At 45.8% G+C, this 22,119-nt stretch overlaps 1 protein-coding gene across 1 annotated transcript; it reads right to left on the bottom strand.

Moving 5' to 3' along the window:
• Positions 1-654: 654 nt before the first annotated feature.
• On the bottom strand, positions 655-7,396 carry H3-3A (H3.3 histone A). The gene is made up of 4 exons (XM_074863843.1): positions 7,247-7,396; positions 5,646-5,800; positions 3,984-4,137; positions 655-1,291 (listed from the first exon to the last, which is right to left on the bottom strand). Exons 2-4 carry the CDS (start codon positions 5,771-5,773, stop codon positions 1,163-1,165), a joined length of 411 nt encoding a protein of 136 aa, XP_074719944.1. The 5' UTR covers positions 5,774-5,800; positions 7,247-7,396; the 3' UTR covers positions 655-1,162.
• Positions 7,397-22,119: the final 14,723 nt, after the last annotated feature.

The following is a 22,119-nucleotide window of genomic DNA, read 5'->3' as shown; positions in this document are numbered from 1 at the left end:
AGTAAGTTTCAAGTGTGTGCTCTTAAGTACTGCTTCTATGAAGTACTGTAACTAAGAAAAATGGTAGAGAAGTGTCTTTTTCATTAGTGCACAAACTGAAACTAATCACATGTGCACTAAGCTCTCAAACATGCTAGAGGGTGTGACTGAAACAGAAAGGTAGTCAACCAAAAAGTGAACACCTACAAACTGAGAAACCAGTAACAGTGCAAAAGGGTTTAAGAGGAAACAGAAACACCCTAAAAACCCCCAAACCATCACACCCCACCACTTACACCATACTAACAAACGATGAAAATCAGAAAAGCTTCCAAATTAGAACATTAAGTCATGTAAGAAAGGAATCTAAACAGCAACAAAACCGTTTTTTCTTAGCACCGTAGCTTAGTTAAGAGAGCTCAATCCAGCTCCAGACTCTACCTGGTAACATACTCACCAAACTTGCTTTCACGTGGAGCAAAGAGAAATTTTACACTCTTAAAAAACACCCTCACATATGCACTACGTCAGCCAAGTAGCACCCCCAGTGTTTCCTAGATCTGCTCTAAGTATTTAGGCCACATATTGAAGAGAAAAAGGGAAGGGAAGGCTGATTATTTTTTAATCAAATATAACCCACATGTAATATTCAAAAATCAAGACTAAAAGCAGGCATCATTTAATGTATTTTAATAGCAAACTTACAGGAACAGCACAGAAGACAGACAACATTAAAAACATGTACTTGCATGTAGGACAACTCAGTTAGAAAAGTATAGTGAATGGATGGAATCTACTGTATGATAAAAATGCTACAAACACCATTTAGTTGCCATTGGTAAGAAATTTACTTGTTTAAAAAAATCCAAATGCTGGCATTGTCCAGAAAAATTTGACAGGTTTATTTATAATTTTTTTTATAAAGTTGAATTGTTGAAACTTGTTCACTGAAACATTTTTTGACCGCATTGATGTTTTATGTCCCCTCATTTATATTAAAAATCCACACACAAATGAAAATGGAAAAAAACTTGCCAATACCCAATTCTGTCCCCTATTTTTCCATTTGCAACCATATACTTAGGTACCTTTTAACCCCATGGAAAAAATATCTAACGTTCATTACTACCAATAACAGGAAGAAGATTTTGCTTCGAGAATGACAAACCCATCATAGTGAAGTTTAGGCACGCTCTCCACGTATGCGGCGTGCTAGCTGGATATCTTTTGGCATGATTGTGACACGTTTGGCATGGATAGCACACAGGTTGGTATCTTCAAACAGGCCAACCAAGTAGGCTTCACTTGCCTCCTAGTGTAGAAGAAAAGAGTTAAGAACACTTTCACTCTCTGGGCACTAGGAAAAAATAATAATAACAATTCAAAGTACAATATAACATGGCATTAAGTTTAGGCTTCTATCTTTATTACACACAAGCATCAACAGTTTTAGATTCTCAAAAAATAGAAGCCTCCGTTTTCTTATAAACTACCAAAGAATATTCTATGTCAAAGTTGTGTACTACTGCCATTTGGTGAAGACATCCTCCAGAACACAAGTGAACCAGTATTCTGACGGGACTCTCACAAGGTAAGGGGTTATCTTATCAAAAGGCTAGTCTGTTTAGGAACTCCTCTTTTTAAAGGCTGGGTTACATGATTTGAGTGGCTTGTCTGCTGTCTCTTCCAGTGTAAGAGCTATTGAGCATCAGGTAAAATTAGCAGGGAAAAGAAGAGCAGGTATTCTTTCACAACACACAGTTTGAACACACAGCTCCTTGCCACAGGATACTGAAGAGGTGGCTTAATTCAAAAGTCAAAAATGAGCAGAAAAAGTGTACTGAGAATTATTAGAAATAAGAGAACAAGTCCTTTAGCTCAGGAACTCCTTGAATCACCAAAAGGAGTACAGCATTTGTAGAATTACTGTTAGACACTTGTCCTGTTCCTATACTTTCTTCCTGCCTAGGCACCTCCTGCCTATCTGGGCACACAGCACAGCCCCCCACTATCACAGAAGGTTCTCACCTTACCTGTGTGAGAATCATGGGCTCAGCACTTGGGAATGCAAAGTGACAAGTCCTATCCTAGGAAAACCACAACCCCGACCACAGTGTTTTCCCTGTTATTGAACAACTGCAGGCAGGATTCTGGGTTAGAGAGATGCTCAGTTGGCCCTAATTATTCTTCTGGCTCACGTCAAGGTACTGCTATTAAGCCCAGCACAGCAGTAGTAACTGTTTACACATTTCTAGGCTGACACAGAGTTCTAATATCTAAAAATCTCCTAGGAAGCATGTCGGCATGCCAGCATCAGACCAGCACGCAGAGCAGGACACAGCAGACAGCTGGGGTGAAAAGGCAGGAATGATGGGGCTCGTTTATAGAAAGGAGGTTGAGGCCCCCCTTTCTAGAATACATTCAAGAGAACAGTTTGTGTGAAGCATTTCATTACCAGGAGTTGCAAAAAATCAACTTACTAGGTTCAAAGATTCTGTTTAAAAACATAGATTATCTAGTATGAAGAAAGAAAAATATTTACTACAGCAGATGAGGACTGTAGTAAGTCATTTCATATGCAGTAGGACAGTTTTGCTAAATCACTACATGAAAAGCCACTTAACCAAATAAACCATGTTGGCATGAACAACTTGGTACTAAAGGGTTAAAAGTGGGTTTTCTTGCAAATATGCAAGCAGGAAGCACTAGGAACAGTATGTGAACAAGCTCTGTACCAGCAACTCCTTAATGCAAAACCAGGAACGTTCAAACCAGCGTTCTGAAAATATATTAACTACTGACTAAATTTTAATAAGCAGTTCCTGATAAAAAGACACATTGGTAAACTTCAGGATTTAAGAACCACCACATTCACTCAAGCAGTGAAAACAGAGTAACAACTAAAAGCAAAAGCAGCAACTTTGCAGATGCACGCAGCCACCTTTTGAAGCTAAGCACGTGCTCCAGTTTATAGGATCTCACGGCATACGTCTTGGGCCTTATCAAGTGGAAGTCATTAACTACAAAAAGAACATTTTGCCTGTATATCAGACATTCTACAATTACAGATAGGTTCTGGAACAATCTTTCAACAGCTAAAATAACAGTAAAGACCTATCTCTAATTGGGAGCGTCTTGGTATCACAAGAGGGAGATGTTCCCATGTTTCCTCCCGAGTCTTGGAGGGGACCTAACTTACATGCAGGAATTTGGGCCAGAAACAGCAACTGATATTTCACCCTCAATATACTCTAAATAAGTTATTTAACTAATGTACTAAAAAAAAAAAGTGTTTAGCATCAACTCCATCATAGAAAGGCACTTATTTCCCTAACCCATTTAGATGTGGCCTATCAAGCTGTTTTCCTCTGAAGAGCATTTGAGGATATCAAGACCTCCATTTGGACACACGAGAACAAGCTTTACACGACATTTCCTCTCAGACTGCGTAGCTTTCAAACGCAAAGCCTCTAACAAAGCTTGAGGATAGAGGAAAAAGATTGATCTTAAGTGTCTTAATATGATGCACTGTTCTGTCAAGTGCAACTATTTGAGGGGTGGGGGCTATTAAAAAAAGACAACACAACAAAAGCAAACCAAACAAAGCAACCCGCCCCCCTCCAACCACACTTCCAGCCTTTGTAAGGAGCTGATGACCTGTCACTGCTTAGCCTATGCTATCTATAGGCCATCAGCAGGTCCACTCTGAGCAAGGGAAGGCTGAAGGGCACGTCCCCCCATATCACTCCCCCCTCCCCGGAGGGGCTGCGCCCACCGCGGCAGCCCACCAATCCGGCAGAGCTGGGGCTAACCCTAGAAACAGCCTGGCCAATGGGGGTGGGAGGCGGAGCCCTTCCGTACCACCAGTCTCCAGGTTTTGGGGGCTTTTTTGGGGGTGTGGAGGGGTGGTCTCGCTCTAACATCACTGGCCCCTACCTACTGAGAGGTAGCCCTCCCCCAGCACCCCCCCAGACTGCCACCCAACCTGCCCAGGTAACACCCACCTGCAAAGCACCGATGGCAGCGCTCTGGAAGCGCAGATCTGTTTTGAAGTCCTGAGCAATTTCACGCACCAGACGCTGGAAGGGAAGTTTGCGGATCAAAAGTTCGGTAGACTTTTGATAGCGCCTGATTTCACGGAGGGCCACGGTACCCGGCCTTTTAAAATTAAATAAAAAAGAAAAAATTAGTATTCCAAACATATTCTACATCACCTTAAAAATACGGGTTCATCATCTAAACTAAATGATAGCACCATACATGTCCTGTTTTCACTAGAAGAGTTCACAATACAAAACCAGTTTCAGTGGCAAAGGGTCATTGTTGCCTCACCACCGATCTGTGCAAACTTCCACTGGCCTCAGCAGGGAACCCTCAGGCAGAGGTGCGAGGCCCTGGAGGCCCTGACTTCACTAAGAGGAGGGATGGGCAGCACACGTTAGCTCACGGACAGCAGCACATCTGGGTACAGACAGGCAAACCCCAACAATGCCACAAGTTAGCTGGTTCAGCTGTACCACAGATATCCTCTTAGCCTGAGAGCAAGCACGATTTTAAGGGGAATCCAGTTCTCTTTCCCTGCTGACATAAGACACCATCAACATCCACAGAACTAACAGAATTTATACTCTGTGTTGTATTATCAGTGCAAATTATCTAACATATTTCCTTGTGTTAGTTTTGGTGTCAGAACAACAAATTCAGATTAACAACGTACTTTTGCAGATACAGCGTCCATCCATGAAATTAATATCACATTTACTTCTGTGGAAACTTTGTATTTTCCTGCTCCAGCTTTATCACCTTTCTCCCAGTTGATTAATTCTCCCTCACACCTACAGCAACAGACTTCTAGATTAAGTTCCTCTTTCAAACCGGCCTCTCCTTCCCAATCCACTTTTCCCCAAGGAACAGGCACACCTAGCCCAAGACCAGCCTCCAGGCTGAAGCACGACTGTTAGCATTCTGCACCGAGCAAGGACTGGAAAACTTCATTATCAGAGAACTGTCAAAAAATCTGCTGCCCATTCTAGCCCATATCCCCCCGTGCACAAACGTCTATATTTGGGACAAGGAGCGCACGGCTATTCGGGGAGGCCCTGCGCATCCGTGGACACGTCGCGCCCTCGCGTGGCAGATCGCCTCCCCTGCACGGCCACCAGCGCCGAAACGGCGCCGAGGACGGATCAAACCCTACAAGTAAATTAAGATACGCCGGTAACAATAAACTTCGCGGCGGCACAACCCTCCTGCAGCACTTAAATAACCAGAAGTAAAAAGAAAAAAAAAAAAAAAAAGAGAGATTAAAAAAACCCGCAGGGCCACGTCCACCGTAAGGAAGGGGGAGTGTTGATTTTTTTAGGCCCCGGTACCGAAACGCCCAGCAAGGGGTAATGGTAAATACGGGGTCGACGCCCGCGCTGGGCATTCCTGGTTTTTTCTGCGGCAGGCGGTGACCCGCGCCCCGCCGCGGCGGAGCGGGGCCGGCGTGCGGCCCCGGGGAGCGGGCGGGCGCGCAGCTCGGCAGCGGAGAAGCCCCCCCGGCGGCTCCGCGCCCCGCCCCGCCCCCCCCGGCCCGGCGGGGGAGGGAGCTGGGGGGGGGCGGGGGGGGGTGTGTGACGGTCCCGGTGCCGGCCCGGCGCCGCCTCTGCGCGGCGCTGCGTTACCTGTAGCGGTGCGGCTTCTTCACCCCGCCAGTAGAGGGCGCGCTCTTGCGGGCGGCTTTGGTGGCGAGCTGCTTGCGGGGCGCCTTCCCGCCGGTGGACTTGCGGGCGGTCTGCTTGGTGCGGGCCATGCTCCTGCCGACGTCGCTGCCTTACACCTGCCGGGGGGGGGGGGTAGGGAGGGAGGGGGGAAAGGGGGGGGTGTAGGGATGGGGAGAGAGGGGCCGGCCGCCCCGCTCAGCGCACGCCCCCGCCGGCACCTGCCCCCCCAGCGGGCGGCCCCCCCCGCCCCGCGCCCCTGCCCGCGGCCGTGGAACGGCGGGGAGAGTCGTTACCGCCTCCGAGCCCGCCTAACGCCTCCAATCGCCAAAGAGAGAAAGAGGAAAAAAAAAAAATTAAAAAAAATTAGGAATTAAACGCCTGCCGATCGCGGAATATTAAAATACAGGGGTTTTGCCCACGAATTCAATAACGAGGCGGCGGCGGCTGAAGCCGAGCGAGTCGCCCGCCAGCAGGCGCGGAGAGGCGGCTGTCGCCTCCCCCCGCCGGCCGCCCGTCACCTGCGAAGTGTTTGCAAATACCGCCCGGCGAAGCCCGGGGGGCCGGCACCCGACCCGCCGCTTCCACCCGGCGAAAACCTCCTTCGAAACGGCGGAGCGGGCGAGAGGGGAGAAGCAGCCCCCGCCGGCCCTCCGCCGGGCAGCCCGGCGCTCGCCGCCGCCGCCCGCGCTCCCCGACCCGCCGGCAGCCGCAGGCAAATCGGCATTTATCGTGCGAAAAGGAAAGGGTCCGGATAAAGTGCGAGAAAGCAACAAACTTTGTTTTTGGGGAGGGGGGGTTGTTTTTTGGGTGCCGTCTTTCTCTTTCTGTGCAACTGCTTCCCCAAAGCTGCCTCGCTCCCAAGCGCCTCTCACAGGCAAACTCATCTCCCAGACCCAGAACAAAATGGAAACAATCACGAAATGCAGCCCTAGTCCTTTTGCAAAGGAGGAAAAAATAAATTGCAAAAAATAACGCCGAAAAAATCGCAAGGAACTCCAAACCATGTGGGTGCAGACGAAGGGGGAGGCAGCGGAAAAGTTTGCACTCGAAAACCAAAAAATTGCGTTGGGTTTGGGTCGTTCCTTCGGCGAATTTCTTTCCCTTTTTATTGTTTTTTATGCAATAGGAAAAAAAATATGGTCGGTGACCAGAGAAAAGAGACAAGATGGTGAAGCTGAGCAACAACTGTGGGGAGCAGGGGAAGGAAGGCAGGAGAGTTACCCTGGGCTGGCGAGCGGCTCCTCTTTGCGGCCGCTTCCCAGCGCCGATCCGGGGGATGCCGGGCTGAGGAGGCAGCTAAGGGGCTGGGGAGGCTGCTGGGGGGGGTTTGGAGCGGGGGCGAGGGGAGCAGAGGGGGGCAACGACGGCGCGAAGCGGGGCCGGGGGTGCCGGCGGAGGGAGCCGCTCCGGCTGCGCCGGGAAGGCGGCGCGGGGAAGGGGACCCGAGCCGCCGCCGCCTCCCGAGCCCCCCAAAAGTTTGTGGGGAGGGTCGGCGGAGGGCGGCGGGGCGCCGCCGGGGGGCGGCGGGGTGCGGGGGGCGGCGGGCGCGGCGCCAGACTTACCCCGTCCGCTGGGCGAGCGCGGCTGCCGTGCGGGAGGGAGGGAGGGCGGGCAGGCGGGCGGGCGCAAGGAGGAGCCGGAGCTGCTGCTGCTGCTGGCGGCGGCGGCGGCTCGGAGCACAATTGAAAGATGGCTGACTCGGGAGGGCCGGCCCCGCGCGCGGCCCCGCCCCGCCGCCGCGCCCCGCCCCGGCCCCGCCCGCCCGCCAATGGAGCACAATGGAGGGAAGGCGCGGCCCCGCCCCGGCCCCGCCCCTCCCTCGGCGCCGTGTGTACAAACACAAAAGACACGCCGCGCGCGAGGGGGATTCCCTCCCCCGGCGCCCCGCCGCCCCTCCCCTCCCCGGCGGGCCGGGGGCGCGCCAGGCCACAGCGGGGCCAGCGGCCGCTCAGCGCCGCCGAACCGAACGGAGCGGGGCGGGCGGCCCCCGGCCCGGCCCAGCAGCCCCAGCCGTTAGCCCTCGCCCGCCCCGCCCGGCAGCCCCCGGCGGCAGGCACGGCCGGGCGGCAGGCGCAGCGGGGGTCCGGGGCTGCCCGCACCCGGCCGGGGGGTGGGGGAGCCAGGCCCAGCTCTTACCCACCGAAGTGTACAAGGCACCTCGTCATCCCCCGCAGCCCCTCTTACTGGGGGGGGGGAGGGTTTGAGGGTTGGTTTTTCTTTACATGGAAGCAACACCGAAATTCTGCCGCGAGCAGGCCCGGCGGAGGGAACCCGGCGAGGGTCTGCCACGGAAGCGCCATTTTCCTCGTTCTGCAAAATAAGAGCCGAGCGGCAGGAGGGCACTGCCGGGGTCACTCCCGACCGGGAAACACACTGCGGACGCAACGGGTCACAGGGAAAATCTGAGGTCTGGAAGGAAGAGGAGTCTCATCCCCTGTATCAGTGCTGCCAACTACTTCAAGTTTGAAATGCAGTTATTAGAAAAGCGACTGCAAGTTTAGCACTGTCATTGCCAACGGATCCTGTCCAGTTGTATCAGCTGCCATGTTGTTTAATGAGAAAATTCACTCTTACTGTATTTTCTGTTAATGTCAGAAACTAAACACCCGATGGGAAAGTAACCTCCACCCTAACATGACTGAACAGTCACTTGCAATTTTCTCAGCTACATTTCAACTGCAGAGCCAAATTCTGTACTCACACAGATTGGTGCCATCATCTTGTCTGTCTTTTAGGTATAAGAAGGAGTTGTATTTGATTTGCAAAACCTTTACTATGGACAATGATGATGTAATGCAGCTCTGTGCAGAGACACCCAAGCTACCTCCAGCAGCAGCAGTAGTTCAGCCATGTGAGCAGAGCGATTCACTTGGGGCCAATCAAGCCCGACAAGGAAGAGTGTTATCGTGGGCAGAACACTCGGCTAAGATAGAGGCTGCTTTGGCACTCAAACACAACAGGCTGCACTACGCAGACTGGTGTAGACAGACCAGACATACACCTCTGACCCTATGGTGAGTCTGAGAGGTGACTGCCCGGGAAAAAGCAACCACAAAGGATTTTAGTTGTACTTACAGAAGAATTAGCAGAGTAACTTATCTGTTGATGGTATTTTATGAGAGAACAGCACCTTAATGGAGAGGCAGAAAGCGAACTCAAAGCTGTACAGTATTATACAATGGAGTATTTGCAAACCCTCCGTAAGCTCCACAAGGCAGGCACCGAAACTGGCATCAGTTCCCAGCGCAACACCCGCACCCCATACCGCGCGGCTGGAAAAGTTAGAAGCGGGCAGCGCCACGTCCCAGCCGCCGGCAGCTGCCCGGGGAGGATCAATTCCCCGGAGCCCCGTGAGCTCTCCCTCCGCGCCGCTCGCGGGCGGGCAGGGGGCCGCCGCGCCTGCCTTCCCCCGGCCGCTCCCCGCGCGCCGCCCGAGCGCCCGGCGGGCTGGCACTGCGCCCTCTGCCGCGGGCCCGCGCCGCCATTGGCGGAAGCGCCCTGGAATTCCATGACGTCACGGCGGGGGCGCGGCGCGGGGCTGGCCCGGCCCCGGGGCTGCCCGCCCGGCCCCTTCCCCCGCGGGGAGCCCCCAGCGACCCGCGGCACCGAGCACTCCTCTCCCTCTGCTCTGGGACGCCGCCGCGGCTGCCTGCCCTACCGCCAGCCGTCCTGACCCCTTGGAAGCGCTGAGCCAATCCCGCAGGCCGGACGGCGGCGTACCCCCGGTTAACTGCCCGCGCGGGAACCGGCGAATAGCCCAGACGAGGAAAAACTATTCCAATACTACCAACTTTTGCACCCTCGTTTCAGCCTCGCTGGTTCAGGCCATTAAAAACCTGCTTCTGCAGGGCGGCGGGAACAGGTAGGACACTGGGCAGCCCCCTACGCGTTACCGCGAAGGCCACTCGTGCGCCATCCGCGGGACGCTGCAGAAGGAGCTGGCCCAACGCTAAAAGGACTCCGGAGGTTTTCCTTCAGCGGCAGCGCTGATAAGCGCTCACTCCTCCATTCCGAAGGCCTTTATCTCTGCACACCACAGGGATCTTCCACTCTTCAGCGTTCTGTAAGCAGCCGTGAAAAAAAAAAAAAAAAAAAAAATCTAGCCTAATGAGATTCCACCGGTTTAACTGACATTAACATGCCAAGGACAACTGCAGTACTTCATCCTCACCCAGCCTAACCACTGCTGCTGTAAACGTGTCCAGATTGCTACGGGAAATAAGATTAGGATGGAAAACAGCTGGTCCAGACTGGAGCCAAAGAAGACTCAAGCGATACCGGACAGAAAAGAGGAACGTTCAAATCAGAAGTTGTCTGAGATGTTTTTAGCACCTTTCACAGACAGTACACAGCCCTGCTCCAGCCAAAAGAGGCAGATTTCCACAGCTCATACTCATTTTGACTTGTCCAAGTAGGGTACATTTTCAAAAATACTCTCCTTCACCTTCACCTTGCTGGGAAACTCCCTCTCTCACCTTGCCCAGGAGACTCTGGGCAGAGGAAAACAGGCATTTTTCATATCAGGCTCAACTAGTCACAATTCACTGTACCAAATACTGTTGCAAAATTGTTACTGAAAAAAAAGAAATGCTGCTTTGGAGCAAATGTTTCAAGCACTCACTGGACTCCTACTTCCACGTATCTCCTCCCAGACCCAATTCTCCTTTCCTGTTCTCCGTCAGATCCATCTCTCTTCTCTCACTCACGGAACCTCCAACCCCCTTTCGCACTCAACTGTGTTCTCACTCCTATTCCCCGTCCCAGCTCCCGGCCATTTTATGATTCCATATTCCCTACACACCCTCCTTGATTCAATGTATTTGCTCAGGCAGTTTCATTTTTCTGCCCTTTCTCTTTGTTCCTATCCCCATCTTCCAGCCTCTTGATTTTCACACCAAACCGTTCCCACCTTCCCCTAGTTTTTCAGCTAGTCCCAGTCCCAGACCTGCTGTGTTTCCCCCTGCAGCTCCCAGGCTGGACAGCCTTTCCTAGCCAGTTCCAATCTCCATCCTTAACAGACCAGTCCAGCATCATTTCATCCTTGCTCCAGTCCTGGCTAGCCTGCCACCCAGTTTCTGACTGGGGCTGTTCTACAGTTACAACTTCTCCTGGAAATTAAAGTAAAATATCAGTACACAATGCTTGCAAGTTTTTACATATCTTCCTCTTAAGATGTATTTTGGCAGAAAGAAAACATTTGAAACCTTAAGTTTGTATTAACAGTACATTTTGGTGTAGATTTAAATGTATTCCTAAATAATCACCTACATAAAAGATGAAAATACACTATTTCCAGTGTTTTTACTAGGAAGTTACTAGGGGTAACTTCTGGCACTTAGGAAGGAAAGTACAAGTAATTTAAAACCTCAAATTTATTTACAGTAATTTTGTCTCTATGTAAATAGTTTTCTATTATTATTTGTTTTGAAGTTTTCTATGTCATGAATTCATGACCACAGAAGTTACAGCCCTGTAATAACAGCCATCATAATGCAGAGCTGTTTGATATGCTGGATTGCCTGTTACACCACACAGTGCACTCTCTGTCAATAAACAGGCAAAAAATACACTGGCCAAAACTAGCAGCTGTATAGTATGCTTATCTTTAGAGATTGGCACCTACTGGAAATACAGATAAGAAGTTGTGTAACAGTAGAGACATAGCTTTTTCTCCCTTCCATCTGTTTTCATTGGGTCTTTTAATCACATATTTTGCCTTTTGCAGTTCTCTAAAATACTTCACAGATATTATGGCCTCGCTGTTTAAAGAAACCTTTAACACATTCTTACTTTTAAACACCTCTCAAGCTGCAGAAACTTCAATGGAAGATACATACTCTTAAATTTACACACTTGCTAAAGTGTATCCCTGAAGATCGATCCCTAAGGAAAGTCCCCCTGTTTAAATAATAAGGAAAGAGTACATGTGCCCCATGAAAAAAAATTTTGGGAATTCCTGGGTTCTTTAGGAAAGCTTAAAAGAGACAGCTACATGCAAAATTATTGGTCCTGTCAAAGGTACTTATTTTTACACTTTGAGCATCACATATGTGCAGGGGATTCAAGCTATTTTGGAGACTAACTGCATTTTTCTAATGTCTCATAACCCAAGAGCAGCAAATCTATTTTGGTTTTTTTCCCTCCAATCTTTTTTTTTTTTTTTTTAATTTACAGTTTCAATGAAAACTTTCTCCCAAAAGGAATTTCAAGGACAAAGTTCTAAGAGAGTGAAAATAAGCCTACAATAGCTCAGATGATAAGATTCAGGACTCCCGGATTTTGCTTCTCTTTTTGGATTACCACTAATTTTTAGGAGGCTTGATGAGTTTGACTCAGCCTCCGCCTTTGTGGTTCCTCTCCTGCAAAGACTTACCAAGCACTTAGTTTCACTGAGTACATGTCTGCTTTTATATATGGGCTCCTGGCTCTAATTCCCTGTGTATCATCCAGGATTCTCTTGTTATAATCTCATTTGTACTGCCTATTATTAACATACATGCACTGCTGGAACTCATCTCTCATCCTTCTAATGAGGTCCTACGGAACATGAAAGAGTAAATAACATTACATAAAACAGCATTAAGTCTTTCTTTTCCATGGTCTAGTGAGTTTCTTCTGGTGGAAAGAGCGTTACACAAAAAACCTGTAAGAGCGCCCTATAATGACATCCCAAAGCTTCACTCCTATTCCATTTGCTTATTTGTTTATTCATAATATGCTTAATATTTTAATATCCTTTTTATTTAAAAAGATAAAGTCCATCGCCTTTTAAAGACTGGAAGTTTAAAATATCTTTAATTGCCTAGCACACAGTTAAGAACAGTTCCAGATACATAAGCTACATTGTAGCTGTAACCACAGTCTCCCTTTTTTCCTATCTGCTTTGCAGAGCTTGCATACAACACTTCATTATCTTAAGGTGAAAACAGGACTTGAAATACTGCCCTGAAAAAGCAGTATTCCTATTATACTGACACTATAAAAATCCTAAACAGAAACAGAGGTAGCTTTTTAAACAGCCATACTCTATTTTACATTATGTTTTCATTTTGCATGACTCATGTGCTTAACATTGGATAATTATATTCTCATTTGTTGCAACGTATGGGGATGGTGAAGGAAAATAACAATAAAAATAGCACTACATGTTTACACAGTCACTGACTTCACCTCGTCAAGAGAACTTGAGCTTCTTATTGACTTCTCTAAGCTTATGCCTTTTCTTCTTCCATTTCTCAGGACAGTATTATGCTATTTTTCTTAAACAGATACTATCAGTTTTGAGTGCACTAAAGGGTTAACTGAAACAGAAACTGAGTCCTAGCACAAGATAGGGAATAGGGTACAACAGATAATTGTGAGGTTATTGTACAGCCTTGCCAAAGACTAGAAATTATACGATACGACAAGGAGTATCTGTGATGTTTAGATAAAGTACGATCAAATGTCATAATGTATTTCAGAGATATGCTGTGAAATTTAATTATAAAAAATATGTCTAAGGCATTGGGTGAAAGGACTGGTGGACAAGTAAAAAGAAAAGGGAGTTTATTCTCTGTAACGATAACACAAGATTTTGAAATTTACCGTACCTGCTTGAGTTAGTTTGCATTGACAGACATATTTCAAGGGGGGTTTTGCAAGGTTTTCCACACAATGGGGAAGAGCAATTGTTCTGGGCAATATTTCTTCCTAAAGTTACAGTTCGATAAAATTATTAAACGCATTTTAGCTCTCCTGGTTCTTCACCCGTGACTAAGTTATCATAACAACCTTCTCTGTCTTTTTGAAGCATTGTATTGTACCGTGGAAGGAACTGGACAGCCCGTGGGTTTCATCCTAATGGAGACTAGTGTAAAATCTTTTATTTCCAGTACTTCTGTGCTGATAGATTCATTAAAGCTGCCAAGGAGAAACAACAAGCACAAGCTCTGATTGGTTCCCAAATAAGATCCCTACTACTACAGTGACTTACTCGGAGCTCCTGTTGTAGAAGAATTTCAGCAAGCTGATTTGCCCCAAGACTCAAGCACTCTGGAAAATGAACCCCTGCAGGCTTGTATTAGGGAGGGGAAAAAAAAGGCTCACTGTTTTCCACCACCCATTAGGCTCACATTGGCCTCATTTTGCAGCGTTGCTCTTGTAAATGATGTCTTTTTATGCACTGATGCGGTATCTAGCCCGTGCTGACATTGCCTTGAAAGGCTCTATGAGCTACTATACTTGTCAGAACTAAAAGAGTAGCATTATTTATTTCATTTCTTTGCTCAGTGAGGTAATCTCATGAGATATGCATCTCTTCTTCATGGGGGCCCTGGGGATAGCAGTCAGAGTGAAACTCAGCCATACTTTAGGCAACGCAAACAGCACAGGCCAGAGTACTCAGGCACCGACAGCAAACAGCAGACCAAAATATCAGGTATGATGCCCAATATCGTAAGTGATTTGGTTACTTTCAAAATAGATCTGCTTCTTCCTTGTAAAAGCACAAGAGTAAGATTGTCTTGAAATGGCATTGATGCTTCACAGGCCTCATTTGTGAAAGTCAGCTGAGGAAGGGTCTCAGAAAGGAAAATATTATTCTGAGGTCTGACCCTAACACAGCTGTGAAGTGTTCTGCCATGTCCCAGCTTTCTTAACAAGTACACCCACATCTCAAAACCCACTTTCTGGAGAACTAGTCTCCTGAGAGCAGAAAAGGGAAAGAGAAGATGGAGTGGCAGACAGTATATCTTAAAGTGACAGCAAAGAACATGAATTATTGTCAGTCTTCTGAGACTACAGAGTTTTAGGATTTTTTAAAGAAATGAAGGCTTCCTATTTTCCCAATGTTCTTTGTAAGTCACACATTCTGTAACTATGCTTCACTGTACCACATTTTTAGATCATTTTTCTTCATTTCTCCTCCTCCTTTTCTCAAATTCGCAGCTCATAAGGCATCTCAATGTGAAAACTGCAGTTGCTATTAAGAATAGTGCTTAATATGAGTGCTGCTCATTAGTTTCTTAATGCTTAGAATTTATGTAACGCAATTCACGTTCAAGCCTTCTAAAGAATTACTAATTTGTCCTGACTACTCATTGTTGAGTACCTACAATTCCATCTGAGATTAAAAGCATTCACACGTATTTACCACTTCTGAAAATCAGGCCTAGTATGCCTTTGACTACATAACCAGGTGTGGGCACCCCAATTAGAGACTATTTTTAAAAAAAAAATCCTTCAAAAATGCCCATATACCCACTTTCACATCACAAAGATGACAGTGCTAGAGACAGAATTAGAAGTTCCTGGCTCCCAAACACTGTCTGACCACACATCTCTTGTGACAGAGAAGGGAGCCGGAAGCAAGGGTGCAAAGGAACTATGTGGCAAGAGGTAGTTCCTTCTGATCAAACAGTGCTTGCCAAGCCTCGTTCTCTTTGTGAGTACTGCAAAGCCACTTTCATGGAGCCCAGCTGCTTTAAAGGACTCCAGTGATCCTTGGAGTATGAGAAGAATTTGTCAGGCAGCACCAGTTCTTCATCTATGACTTGTATGTCTTAGTTGTTGACAAAATTCCCTCTTAAGTTTTACAGTGAGTTTGGGGAGTTTTAGTAAAAGCCCCAAATCCCTGCAGTCAGGTGAGAACATCAAAATCTCATCTTTTGTTTTTGAATTCTACAGAAGGTGTCAGGCAGTTGTGCTTGCAGAGACAAGCTTGATCCCCTAACAGCTCAAAACCCATCAAAACAAACAAACAAGCAGCTGAAGGTAAACGAGAATGCACAAATTTAGTATGTGCTAACATTGCATGATTCTGGCAAATCTTAGGTTCTGTGGGGACTTGCTACAATTTCTGCATGCTAAGTCCTGGCTTAAAGTGTAGTACTTGAAGTGTAAAAGCAATGTTCAAATACAAGCCACAATCTAGGCAGCTAGAGCGGAGAACATCAGCTGGGTTTAACACGTACTGCAGGGCATGGATCTCAAGACAGAGGCAAAGAAGCACCACCTGAAACCTCAGCCACAAAGAACTACAGGAAAGGTTGCCAGCCTGTTTCCCCTGGGCTACAAGGTTTTCAAGCAGAGCTCCCATGCTGGCGCTCTGCCCCACATCCAACAGAGGTGCTGTGCTTATGTGGGATAAATCCCCACTGTGAAAGGGAGTAATTTATCAGCTGCTACTGAAGTTGACATTACACACTTCATTAAACCTTGAAGTTACACCCTTCAGCCTAGCCCTGACCCACAATGGACAGCTAGCATTCCTGGGAGCCACTGTCACTTCCCACCTGCAAAAAGCACACAGCACCCTTCTCCCTTGGCTCGCTGAAGAACCAGCTGGCTGTCTGGCAGTCCTAGATTTTGGTATGTGGCTCAGAGGGCCAGGAAGATTGGTCATGCCACATCTGCAATATTTAAGATTCTTGGTTATGAGAACCACAAGGTCCTTTACAGGTAAAGGGCTGCCCGCACAAGCCATGCAGTGAAGACACTTTGGTGCCATGCCCGCTTCTGCAGACGTGAGATATGGTTCAAGTGGCATAAAGGCTTCTCCTGACAAATTGTTCCTGTAACTTCCTGCTACAAAAGGACAACAGCAAGAAAAAAAACCAACCATCATCAACAAGATTTTCCAACTGTGACTTTCACACGCTGGCAAGACTTCTTCATAGCCCTGCTTTGAGAAACAAGCAATCTGACATATTCTGACACCGACATCACTTCTAGGCCAGAGCCCAAGTCAGACAGGAACACGAAGGAACAAATGCACAGCTGTATCACTGTCATGTTGCTAATATTCAAATATAACCATGTGAGGACATGATTTTTCCAGGCCTCACATATGATTTAAGAAAGATCCTCAAGGGGCATAGTACGCTGCATTACAAATTCCTCATAGATGACACATAATTACCTCTATTTTGGAAAGGATTAGAAGAAACACTGGGAGTCCAAAATACACCAGTGACATTCCTTAAACACCATACTAACAATTTAATTTTAATTACATGGGTGCAAAAAGATGTTGTATAAACAAAATGGCAAACTATTTCAATATTGAGCCAACAAGAAGTTTTGCACGTCTGTAATGTTATGTCAGTATTCTCCAACTCAAACTTACTGTATAAAACCAAAAAATCCCAAGCATTTTCCCTAAAAACTATCTGTATTATTTCTTTAAAGAGAAACAAATAAAAACCTGCATCCATTATTATTCATTTGTAGGTCCTCTTTAAGCTAGCAGAACACTCCCCGCATGAGGAGATAAATATTAGTATTACAAGCATGTTGTCTGAATGGTAAGTGGGACTTAACGATCCAGTCAAAAGGAAGCCATGTCAAACTTGGCACCCAAAGAATGAGGCCTCTCTACGCTACAGACTGGATACTTAAGACATTTCTCCCTCAAGCCAATGGAGCTTTCAAAATTTACACTAGCTGAGGATCTGACTCATAACATTTTATCAAGGAATGAACGAATCAGTGACATGATCTGCTTTAAACAGGATTTATGAACACCCACAACATGTCACAGACTGCTAACCACGTGTTATCTCTGCTGAACTTATGTTCAGAGGGTTTACCCGCCTGAGGCACTCTGCTTTAAATTTCTGTCTTTTTAGACCTGTCCTGTGTGCTCTCCCTTTTGCTGCTGTCCTCCCTTTCTCCTTCAGTTTCTTTGTAGAATCTCCCTAGGTAAACAAAAAGCAAGCAGATGTGGGTGGGGTAATGTAATTTGGGAACTCCTCCCAGCTACTGGAAATGCAGCTTCAGTTTTAGCAAGGAACATTTCCAAATCAACTTTCATCTCAGTTGAAAAACAAGTGAGGATACCTTGGGTTTGTTTGGTTTTTTTTTTTCCACTTCAGCTCTCATTATAACTTTGGTCTAGGAGATTCAAATTATTGTAAACAGTGTCACAACGGGATCAAAAGCTCACATTGCAAGGGCATGCAATGTGCACTCTCTCCTGTTTCTTAAAAACTTCAAGGCATAGGGGTCTGACAGATAATACAGATCTACCATGTACATAATTCACACTTAGCTCCGGGTTTTTGCAAAGTTGCCAAACATTCAGATGCCAATTAAAAGACTAGAATCCAGTCCTTACACAGAGATTAAGTAATTCAGCACAGTGTCTCTGCAAGCTATAATTAAAAGCAGTTAGCTTCATTACAGGGAGAGCAAAAGTAAAGAAGCAGAGACCTATTTTTGGTATTGTTTTCCCATAAAATATACCGTACGCTACATCTAACCCATTCACCACTCTCCAGCTGTATTCAGTCAAACTTAATCAGAACAGACCAAATCTAAGCACTATGGCTAGCACATCTGAGGAGACACAAGGTTAAAGAAATCTTAGAATCTGAAGTATTAACTTCTGCAGTATTACCCAGTTGTCTAATTAGTCAATTACTCTCAAATTATTGTTGCTAAATTTAAAATTATCGGTAACAGGCCAACTGTGCTGATGATACTTATGGCCAAACAAAAAGGGACCTTAGTTTCTCAGGTTCAGTACATACATAATGTGCAGAGCAGTACCTGCTCCTTCCCTGAAAGGACTCACAGTTTAAACATCCTTCCATAGGATGGAGACAAAGCTATTAAACACAACAAAGGAACTAATGTGAGGGCAAAACCAGTTTTACAGCTATTTAAAGATCTTGATTATGTCTAAATATCTGCATTATTGCCGACTGTGGGCTGAAAGAAGAATAAAATACAGTTATTTACCACAGACTTATTAGGAGAATGATATCTAGACATTCACTGAGACAGTAAGTATATTTAACAGTAGCTATTGTATTAATACAAGGGTAATACAAGTAACTTAACATTTGTATTTCTCCCCCACCTGCTCCCAACCCCATATCAGGTATCTTAGCACACTGTCCCTACCCATTGCGCTGATGACACAGAAACTGAAGCAGATGACTATTGACATTCGGCAGGAAGCTGCACTTGCAAATATCAACTGCGATTCATTACGGTTAATTACTTTTTTGTCAAACAGTATGATGTCATAGTATCTGAAGTAAAAAATGTTCCCTCATGTCATAGAGCATCTTAATTACTGTCCTAAGAACATGCACACAAAGGTTTCTTTTCATTCTGCCCTGATCCCCCATGCAAAAATAATATGAAAGTGTGTAACACATTTAAGTCTTGCAAATACATTATCTGCCACTTACAGTTTGGGATACCATTAAAATGTAAAATAAAATATATCCAGATGAGCCAGTTTCCATATATACAATAGTACATGACTGACTGTCTAGCAGACAGAAAACCCATTCTTAAAAGACATGTTTTCAAATTCTTGAAGAGACTTCTGTAGACAAAATTTACCTTTGTTGATATCTCTGCAAACTTAGCATATTCTAAAAAATATGCATCTGTTTCATATTTTATGTGATATCTTTCATCCTTTCTCTTGCCTATGTCTAGGAACACTTTTAGAAGTGAGAAAGATTGAATTCTTATCAGAACAACTTTTAACCCATCCTTTGTCAATCTGGGTACCTTGTGAACAACTGGCTTTGTGTTCTTCACTCCCACAGGCATCTTTCATGTGCAGATTAGAGTGAAGAGCCAATGAGTACCTTTACACCTTCTCTCAGTACAGTCTTGCATAATATGATCTTGGTCTTGACAGACCGTTATTAAGCACTATAAAGCACCGCTACTACTATTAAAATGGAATATACTGGAGGAAACAATAAGGGTTAATGAATGAATGAAGAGCAACATGATGATGGTTACACATCTGATGGTTCCAGACAGAGATACTGTAAAAACTCTGTTCCACATTAAATCAAGTAATGGATTTTAAGCAGGAAATAGTCTAGTCTAACACACTGCACATTATAGGCCACAGAAACACACCCAATAACTCAGACATCACGTGCATGGGTATCAGAATGAAATAAGAAAAGGATGGGTAGTCTTGTCTCTTAAATTATGTCAAGATAGCAGGAAGTTTTAAATTCTAGTCTTGGTCCTTCCACTAACTTGAGAAAGTAGTATAACCAGTTTGCCCGAGTGTCACTATTTAAAAAGTCAGAGTACTTACATATCCCACAAGGATACTGTCAGGTTTAATTAATTATGTCTGTAAAATCCTTTCTAAATGAAAAGTGGCAAGCATGATCTATTAATTAAGTCTAAACCACCACTACAGAATCAGAGACTGATCATTGTTTTATCAAGAGAATAACATTTCTAATAAAATACATTTCAAATGGGAAATTATAATAACAGCCTTTTTGACTTCTTTAGACTTTTTTGTGAGGAGCAAGGCAATAGACTTTTGATGAGTTCTAGGAATAGAAGTGCAATCAAGAACAAGAGATACAGGAGCACTCACCCACTGACATTAGTGTGGCACTAGCTAAACAGCACTGCATAAATCATGAGAATGGCGACTATATACCTTGCACTGCCGTAGGACCAAGCTGAAAGAAAACTACTCCTCTGCCTATTAGATGTCACTTGCTTGTAGTCTGACTACGTGCAAGGGTCTGCGCAGGTCACCTACGTACAGCCACCCAGAACCAACTACAGCATTAGTAGCCCAAAACTACCTATAAGGTGGCAATGCATGATCAGGTGGCCTGATTTCTATCAATGTGAGTCTACTGCTGTCAGCTCACATGCTCACAGCTATAGCACGTATCTGCAGGCAGAATCCAGGTGTCAGGTATGAATGACAGCTGTCATTGACGCACACCTCCTCTCGGGGTGCAGCGGGCCCTCTTTTTTTGGTCCTCTTTTCCCTATGATGGCAGCTGTGTTAGCTAAGGTACTCCTCAGCGGGAAATTATAATCCAGTCGGTGCTCACTAGGGCCAGGAATTCATCAGCACAGATATAAGAGTAGTTCAGAACATTCAGAAAAGATGTGGATCAAACAACCTGTGAATTACAGTGAATCAGCACATCCCCTGGACAGTCCTGTGGCCCAACTCTTTCCTGGACAACTCCGCCTATTTGGCCTGTACTGGCAAGCTCCACACCCTCAACCCCAATAGCTGGAGTTTCAGAAGAGGAAATGAATCATGCCCTCGGAATGCAACTGAAATCCCACAGATCTATGAAAATACTTATTCATCTGCATATGTATACGTGCATACCTCGTATATTGCCAGTTACATTTCAATCAAATACAGCATATGAATAAAAATACCCCAAATCTAGCGGTATTTAACATTAGGTGGCATTCCAAAAATATGGCACGGGATTATAAATGAAACAAGGAGCACCACATGACTTAAAATATAACGTTGACTGAATTTGGGCCCAATCCAGCACAAAATAACCACATCTTTTCCAGGCTACACAGACATCAGGTTTGAATGGTCGCACTATGGCAACATGACACATAATTCAGAAATACCAACTTGTGATAGAAAGACAGTAAGGGATTGTCTAGACTGGGTTAAAATGCTCTGCAAAAACATTTTTGCAAAAATTAATACAGCGTAAGAAAGGGTGAGCAAAGTTTGATTTGTGAGTCGGCCAAGACAAGCCCATGGGGAGATCTCCTTAATGAAATTATTACTAATTTGTTTATGTTTGAGTGTGAAGTCCCCACTTCTGGGTCACATCACTTTCCTCCCTCTTTGTCTCCCAGTTTCCTCCTTTCTTACCACAACAACTGATGACAGCCTGGCACAAGAGCCACCTATCCATGCTCACACAGGCCCAGCTAAGCAGCATGGCTCTTCCACAAGTAAAAAGGGTGGGACATCCACAGCACTGAACTTTCTGTAACGGCCAAGCAGCTCAGACACAAGCCCCATCTTTTTGAAACGGCATCGATTCTCAAGACATAGGGGTCTATCTCGCTTGCTAACAGGGGGGTTTCAGGGTGCCAGGTGTCACCCTGGCAGGGGAGCCCCCCTCAGGAGGGGGCAGGGCTGAAGCGGGCAGATTATGTCGTGGGCAACCGTCCTTCCCCATGCTGCTACTAAACAAAATGGCACTGCAGGTAACGTCATTATTTGGAAATAAGGTAAGAGGTGTATTGCACTGCAGATCTCAGGGCAGCCCAACTACATCTTTGCCAGTGTTGGCAATGGTTCCCACCAGAGACAGCTGGTAGTCACCTACCTTCATATATCCTCTAGCTGGATGGTTATGTTGAAGATATGGAGAAGATTTGAAGCCACCAGAGAATGCAGTAGTAACACCATCCGGATCATCATCATACCTCTGTATGCGTCCTTTCCTGGAGAGGTAGAGCTGTGCATTTTCTTCTAACCAGTTCTTCAGTCTCCTGCTTACAGGTGATTACCCCGTGTCATGAAGAGCTGAGTGTGGCCTCCTGCTCCAGCTCAACTTTCACTCTGATTTAAAAACATTTTATGTGACTATGTAACCAAATCTAGCCCAAATATTAGAGTTTGGGGCCTCTCCCCACCCATATGCTAAAACACACGTAGCAG

This window comes from Strix uralensis, chromosome 3 (genome assembly GCF_047716275.1).
Source record: "Strix uralensis isolate ZFMK-TIS-50842 chromosome 3, bStrUra1, whole genome shotgun sequence".
NCBI lineage: Eukaryota > Metazoa > Chordata > Aves > Strigiformes > Strigidae > Strix > Strix uralensis.
The sequence above is the reverse complement of the archived record's forward strand: the minus strand, read 5'-3'. Positions and strand labels throughout refer to the sequence as shown.

Bases quoted from the DNA above. Each gene is read 5' to 3' on its own strand.
- H3-3A (XM_074863843.1), bottom strand. From the start codon at position 5,773: ATGGCCCGCACCAAGCAGACCGCCCGCAAGTCCACCGGCGGGAAGGCG. The intron at 4,138-5,645 runs GTAACGCAGCGC...TAATTTTAAAAG, and splicing joins AAGAAGCCGCACCGCTACAG to GCCGGGTACCGTGGCCCTCC. The intron at 1,292-3,983 runs GTGGGTGTTACC...CTTCTACACTAG, and splicing joins CTGCCATCGGTGCTTTGCAG to GAGGCAAGTGAAGCCTACTT.